This window comes from Nestor notabilis, unplaced genomic scaffold, assembly GCF_000696875.1.
Source record: "Nestor notabilis isolate BGI_N333 unplaced genomic scaffold, ASM69687v1 scaffold15194, whole genome shotgun sequence".
In the NCBI taxonomy this organism is placed as follows: Eukaryota; Metazoa; Chordata; class Aves; order Psittaciformes; family Psittacidae; genus Nestor; species Nestor notabilis.
Genome location: NW_009924448.1, coordinates 6,238 through 13,416, shown reverse-complemented (window position 1 = coordinate 13,416; position 7,179 = coordinate 6,238). Strand labels below are relative to the sequence as shown.

Sequence of the window (7,179 nt, the reverse complement as noted above, 5' to 3'; positions counted from 1 at the left end):
GTGCTTTAAAACCAGCTTTGGAGCTGCTGCGGTGCTTGCAGGCAGAGCTGTGCTGGGGCTGACTGGGGATGCTGCTGGCACGGGACATACCAGAGGATGGATCCCATACGTGATCCGTAAATTGTGACCCCTCCAGCAAACAGCCAAGTGGCTGGGATTCGGGATTGCACTGCCTGGCTGCCGAGCACAGGCTGCTTGTGTTTATGGAGCAACCCCTGTTCTGGTGAGCATGAAGCAGTAGCAGTAGCAGAAGGCAGGGACGGAGGTGGTGGTAACTGGGGGAGTGGTTTCTTCTTTCCCTCCTTCTTGCCTTTTCATTGTCCACAGGGGCCAGGCCCCAATGTCCCCACTTGATGTTCCTCATTCCAATATCAGCTCCTGGCTTAGACTTGGGAGGGGGCATGGAGGAATGGCTGATGGCTGATGGCTGGGTCAAAGCAGCTGCCTTGGAGTGTTATCCCTCAGTATGTATATCCTGGCATTGTATTTCCTCTGTTTTCTTCTCCTCCTCACTCGATCTAGCACCAGCACTGCGAGAACATTTACTATTTGGGGCTTTTTTATGGTTTTGTGTACTGATGTCTTTAAATGGTATACTGGAATTCTTATCCTTTGTTCTGGCAGTGTGGATGGTCTGGAGCGGGGAGATTGGTTTGTCCAGGGAATGCTGGCCAGTTGTGAACCAGGTTGCTCCAAGCCCCTGTGTCCAACCTGGCCTTGAACACTGCCAGGGATGGGGCAGCCAAAGCTTCTCTGGGCACCCTGTGCCAGCGCCTCAGCACCCTCACAGGGAAGAGCTTCTGCCTCAGATCTCATCTCAGTCTCCCCTCTGGCAGGTTCAAGCCATTCCCCTTGTCCTGTCCCTACATCCCTTGTCCAAAGCCCCTCTCCAGGTCTCCTGGAGCCCCTTTAGGCACTGGAGCTGCTCTAAGGTGTCCCCTTCAGGAGCCTTCTCTTCTCCAGCTGCCCCAGCCCAGCTCTCTCAGCCTGGCTCCAGAGCAGAGCTGCTCCAGCCCTTGCAGCAGCTCCGGGGCCTCCTCTGGACTCGCTTAAGCAGGTCTTTTTGACATCGTATCTTTAGTTTCTGGGTTTGGAGTTTTCTGTGCTAGGATCCATGTATTTGCAGAACGTGGGGTAGTGTGTTCATGCGTGAAGAGACACAGTGCAGTTTGGTGATGCTCTCCTGGCTACATGGGCAGAGCTGTGTACCAGGATCACTAGTATTCAGCTGTCCTTGCTCCATGTCTTTGTTTTCCACCTTTGTGTGAGGAAGGTAAGGCAAACGAACCTGGTGAGCTGCATATGGCTGGATCCAAAGCTTCATAAAGTGGGTTTTTTCCCCTCCAGGATTCTCAGGTCATTTTGCCAAAACAAGAAGTTTCTAAAAATGACTTCTGAAGCAGTCACTGAAAAGCCAGATTTTTGGTGGAGGCGTTCCAGAGTAACTAGACTTGTCTCTCAAGTTTCTGGAAAAGAATTCTTGGGCTTAAAATAGATTATACTTTTCTTTTCACATTAAAGTTTTAATTGAAAGAGTTGTTTAGTCTCCAAAGCCGTTAAGAGAAGAATATGAGGTTCATGAAGGAAGCGTGGAGGGAACTGAGAGCTGGGAATGCCAGTTACATCCACATGATCTTTATGCAAAGCCAGATTAGAAATGTGGAGGATGTTTGGTTGCTGTTCACATGGACTCAGATTTTCAAAGGCCAGCTGAGCCTGGTGATAGAGATACGTGAGATGAGCTGGTTTATTCTTGGATGTAGGATTTTCCATTCTGGAGAATGGAGAAATCTCATGTACATGCAGAGAAATGGTGGAAGAAATGAGATTGAAAATGAGGGGAAGGGCAAGTTGGTATGAGAGATGCCCTAGTGCAGGGTCTAGATTAAACCTGGCTGCAGTCAGAGTGTGTATGTTTGGGAGGTGCTTTTTTTCCTCTCCCAGGTAACAATGATCGTATTGCCAAGGATCACAGGGTTTGCTGCTGCTGGATGGCTAAAGACCTTCCTCCCACATTCCCTGCTGAGATCAACCTGACTTCCTCTGCTGGGTACCTCAGGTTTCTCCCCTCTGTAGCCAGTCTGCACTGATGGTTTTGAATCTCATCTGTATTTCTGGGTGGATGTGATGAGAATATCCCACTGTTTTCAGCTGGATTCTACGTGCTGTGGGGTGGTTGCAGTGTGTGTGGAGGAGGATGTGCTCTCTGGTAACCCGTTAGTTGTGTTATGGAAAGAGTTTGTACAAAACATGTTGCCTTTGCGTGGCTGGCACTGATGGGAAGTGTCAGCACTTTAACGGGATGTTGGCCGTGTTCCCAATGGATGCGTAGCTCCGGGCTGGGGCCTCAGAAGCAGAAGGCTTGGGGAGCTCGGGCTGCCTCCCAGGAGTCATTAGGATAATTAATGGGTGTGTGGTGATGGGTCTGTCCTGTGTGTGTGACATGCTCAGCCTGCCCGTGCCGCGCGCTGGGACAGCCGGATGCGCTGCCCTTACTGAGCATCACTATTCCAGTGGCTGAAATCACTCCCCTGAGTCTTTTAAAATGTATGTCCAAGAGGAGATGTGTGGCTACATGAATGTTTTACACCCTTTTAGGCTCCATTAGACACTGGAAGGGAAAATCCCAGCACTGGAGAGGCTCATGTGTGCCTCTGTGAGAGAGTAACTGTGGTTTTATACATTAACTCACTGCCTGCACAGATGGATTTGTAAGGCAGGAGGAATCCTATGAATGCCATGTTCTTTCACAATTAATATATCAAACTCAAAGTGTAATTTAAGTGACAGAAGCACTTTCCTTGGGAAACGTTGCGAATCCTGATTTCCTGCAGCCAAACCCTATTATTTACTCACACAAAACAGGCAGCAGTGAGCCAGGACCTCACTGTACATCACACAAAACCCACGGCAGGTTGCTTAGATGTGAACAAAAAAGCAACAAACAACAGGGCAGTGGTGGGAAGCAGCAGATCAAGAGGGGAGGGGATTATTTTTGAGGGTAGGCTGAGCAGGAGCTCACCATAAACACGCGGTTGCTTTGCTTGTCCCTCACCCCACTGCCTGCAGAGGTGCTGCCCTTCTCCAGGCATTTAATGTTGTGTGGGTAGGGCTGAAGCTGGCACACACTTGCATGCTCTAAACAAAACCCTGGGCTCACTTAATAGCCCCTTTCAACTGCCAGATTCAGACCCTGAATCAGGGTAACAGAGTGAGGGGTATGATGGTAAATGAAGGTAACAGAGTAAAGGGGGTGTTGGGGTCCTTGGGAAGTTGCCCCTCTGGAGACTTTGGCCATTCCTTTTTAGCTGGCTTGGGGCAAAATAATCCTTGTGCTTAACCTGGTACATAGACTGTGATATAAAGGAAAGGTTCCAAAATGGTATGCTGCAGGAAAATAGATAGGCTGAACTGGTGGTGCTAGCACAGGGCTGGTGACCTCCTGAGGACTTTTTCGGGTGCTCAGGGGATCAGCACCTTCCATATTGTGTGGGTGACCAGACACTAACCCCAAGCTGACCTTCCAGCACTTTCCTTGGGGAAAAGGTGAAAGCTTTGCGGTGCCAACAGCCCCCCCTTGCTCTCCTCTTGGTGGTGGGCACAGGGAGCAGGACATTGCTCCCCATGCAGGGTCCCCACCATGCCCAGGTCTTCTGGCATCTGTTTGCAGCCATGCTTTCATCCTCAGATGTTGTTTGGTGACCAGCATTCCTGGCCAGCAAAGGGAAACCTGTGAGTGATCATGCAGGGATGAATTATTTAGAGCCTGGCTAGCATCCATGGGTATGGAGCATGACCAAAGCAAACTTTTCCCCTTCTATCATTACTGTGGATTGACTGCTCTGGCTTTTGCACCCAGAATCTCACGTTCTCCTTTGTAATTCCAGACTTATGATGATTTGCAGATGCGTTGCAGTGTGCCATGGGCTTGGTGGGGTGAGCAAGGGTCTTGCCAGGCAGGAGAGGGGAGCACGCCAGGAACTGCAGTGTCTCCCCATGGTTGGGGTTCCTGTAGGCAGAAGCAGGGCAGGAAACCTGCCGACATCCCACTTTCCCACAGGCAGCCTGAGGTCTCCAGCCAAGGCACAAGGAACCTCCGCAATCCCTCTTGCTGGAACCCAGAAACCTACTGCAAAAACTGTCATGCAAAGCCTGTTGTGTGGCACCCCCTGAGAGCCGTGCCGGGGGTTGCTGCCCTGCATGCTGCTCCTGCCTGGGCGCCGCTGTTATTTCTTTGCTTGCTTGTGCAGGTTGGGAGGTGGAACGGTCATTTCAGAACATTTTTAAAGCCTCATCCAAAGCCTGGGGGACTTGTTGCTTTTATTTGCCCATAAAGCTAGGCTGGGGCTCATGGGGAGCACCCCTTCGCCCCGGTGCTGGGGGAAGCAGGATGGGTTCTCTCTGCAGGTAAAAAGCGGAGGTTTCTGCTCTGTTGCAGGCTCGTCACGGGGCCCCAGCCCCCTGACCATGGGGGCACAGGACACCCTGCCCGTTGCTGCTGCCTTCACGGAAACTGTCAACGCGTACTTCAAAGGGGCTGACCCGAGCAAGTAGGTGCCGACCGATGGGATCTGGGTGTTGATATAGGGGGTGCTGGGGTCAGGACAGGCTTAGGGTGCTGTTGAGGCTTGGGTGAGTATGGGGAGGAAGGAAAGGAGGTGGTTTGGTCTCGGAATGTCAGTGCACCAAGCAGAGGTCCAGGCTCAGGATGCTCATGGGGCATTCCCACAAGCATCAGTCCCCATCCCCAGGAGGCTGCCAGCCTTTCCGCTGTTAAAGCTTGCTCAGGTTTAGGACCACAGGAGGTTGTTCCCCCCGTGTGGTGGGAGCAAAGTGGGGGGCTGTCACTGCACCCTCCCCTCCTGCTGCATTTTGAGCCCCTCATTTCCTCCCCCCTTGGTCTCTGTGTTTGGCACTGCAGGTGTATTGTGAAGATCACGGGGGAGATGGTGCTGTCGTTTCCCGCGGGCATCACCCGACACTTTGCCAACAACCCCGCTCCAGCGGTGCTCACCTTCCGTGTGCTGAACTACAACAGGCTGGAGCACGTCCTGCCAAACCCCCAGCTCCTCTGCTGGTAAGCACCCACTCCACCAGCATCCCAAAGGAGGGCGGCCTTCCAGAAAAGTAGGGTGCTTTGTAAAAACACATGGCCCGGAGTATCTTCCTTGGAAGCCTGCCCTGGTTTGGGGAAGCAGCAGAGGGGCAGGATCCCCTCCCTGAGCTGCTGCTCACGCTCTGGGGGTGCACCCAGCACACGGGGGGTTCTGGGCTCAAGCACACACTGAAACTGGGTCATGGGGAGCTTCTCACCCAACACCCTGAAGTCCTTCTCCTCAGGGATGCTCCATCCAGTCTCCCCCAGCCTCAGTTTGTGCTGGGGTTTGCCCCGACCCAGGGGTAGGACCTTGCACTTGGCCATGTCAAACTTCCTGAGCTTCTTATTTGCTGGAATACCCCCTCTGAGATCAGCCCATTTGGCAGGCAAAGGAGCATCAGCAAAGGGGAACAAGTTCTTTGATGGGGTTTGCTTCTTTTGTGCCTCACTCTGCTCATTAGACCTTGTGTTTGCAAAATGAGATGACCTAAAGTTTGCATCTGCTGTTCCTCCCTGGATGTGCCTGAGAACAAGCCAGACGTGCACAAGGGAGGGATTATTTCCCTAAATGCGGGGTTAAGTATGGTCCCAGCTGGTGGCCAGTGCTGCTGTCCTGCATGCTTGGTAGAAAAGCTTTCTTCTGCCAAGGTGGCTTATGCAAAGTGCTTATTCTCCCCCGTGCAGTGACAACATCCAGAGTGACACCAACACAAAGGAGTTCTGGGTCAATATGCCAAATCTGATGACTCACCTAAAGAAGGTATCGGAACAGAAACCACAAGCCACCTATTACAATGTGGATATGCTCAAATACCAGGTAGGAGTTTTACTGTAAGATAAAACCACGCCAAAAATGTGTGCTTAACTTATAGATGTTAAAGACGGTATTTCCCTCGTGCAGAGAGGAGATAACGCGAGGAGGGGGCATGTATCCCTTCTGCATGTCACTAGATTGCCTGTTTTGAGCCCAGTTCAAACTTTTCTATGAGAATACAAGGTGTTGTCTCCTCTGAAACCAAATGCAATTACTGCGTCTGTAAAATGGGCTTTCTCCCTTCACCCCTATGGAAACTAAATGTTTTTTCTGTCATTTTGGAAGGTATCTGCCCAGGGTATTCAGTCTACTCCATTAAACCTTGCAGTGAGCTGGCGGTGTGACCCTGCAAGCACTGACCTCCGCATCGACTACAAATACAATACAGAGGCAATGACCACACCGGTAGCTCTAAACAACGTCCAGTTCCTTGTCCCTGTCGACGGAGGAGTAACCAAACTTCAAGCTGTGCTTCCTCCTGCTGTCTGGTAGGAAGTGCTCCCCTGTGGAAGAGCTTGCTTGCTGTCCCTGCCTGAAACAGCCGTCCTGGCTGCAGGGGTGGGATCACCTTGGGAGGTGATTGCGGGTGGGGGAATGCTGGGGACCCAAACCTGTCATCCTCTTGCACAGGATGCAAGTAACCCCACTTTGATGCTATTTTCTTGCCATTCCCACGAATAAAGGGTCAGAGCTGAACACCCAGAGAAGCTGTGGCTGCCCCATCACTGGCAGTGTTCAAGAATCTCAGACTGGTTTGGGTTGGAAGGGAGCTTAAAGCTCCTCCAGCTCCAACCCCTGCCACGGGCAGGGACACCTTCCACTAGAGCAGGTTGCTCCAAGCCCCTGTGTCCAACCTGACCTCGAACACTGCCAGGGATGGGGCAGCCACAGCTTCTCTGGGCACCCTGTGCCAGCGCCTCAGCACCCTCACAGGGAAGAGCTTCTGCCCAAGAGCTCATCTCAATCTCCCCTCTGGCAGGTTAAAGCCATTCCCCTTGTCCTGTCCCTACAGGCCCTTGCCAAAGCCCCTCTCCGGGTTTCCTGGAGCCCCTTTAGGCACTGGAGCTGCTCTAAGGTGTCCCCTTCAGGAGCCTTTTCTTCTCCAGGCTGAACAAATTCTCTTCTTCATGTGTTTTTAGGAATGCTGAACAGCAAAGGATATTGTGGAAGATCCCTGATATCTCTCAGAAGTCAGAAAACGGAGGTAATCCTACAAATGTGCATGTTTTTGACATTGAATAATTAAATCAGACAGTAACCTGTTTAT

At 51.7% G+C, this 7,179-nt stretch overlaps 1 protein-coding gene across 1 annotated transcript in view; it reads left to right on the top strand.

Annotated features, from left to right (window-relative positions):
- Positions 1–7,179, top strand: part of SGIP1 (SH3-domain GRB2-like (endophilin) interacting protein 1) — a gene marked incomplete at its 5' end in the record, with an annotated part of 13,980 nt that overhangs the window by 5,227 nt on the left and 1,574 nt on the right. The window contains 5 exons of the mRNA XM_010012610.1: positions 4,439–4,550; positions 4,922–5,077; positions 5,783–5,915; positions 6,198–6,400; positions 7,052–7,116. Coding sequence (XP_010010912.1) covers positions 4,439–4,550; positions 4,922–5,077; positions 5,783–5,915; positions 6,198–6,400; positions 7,052–7,116 — 669 coding nt within the window. The remainder of the gene's footprint in view (positions 1–4,438; positions 4,551–4,921; positions 5,078–5,782; positions 5,916–6,197; positions 6,401–7,051; positions 7,117–7,179) is intronic.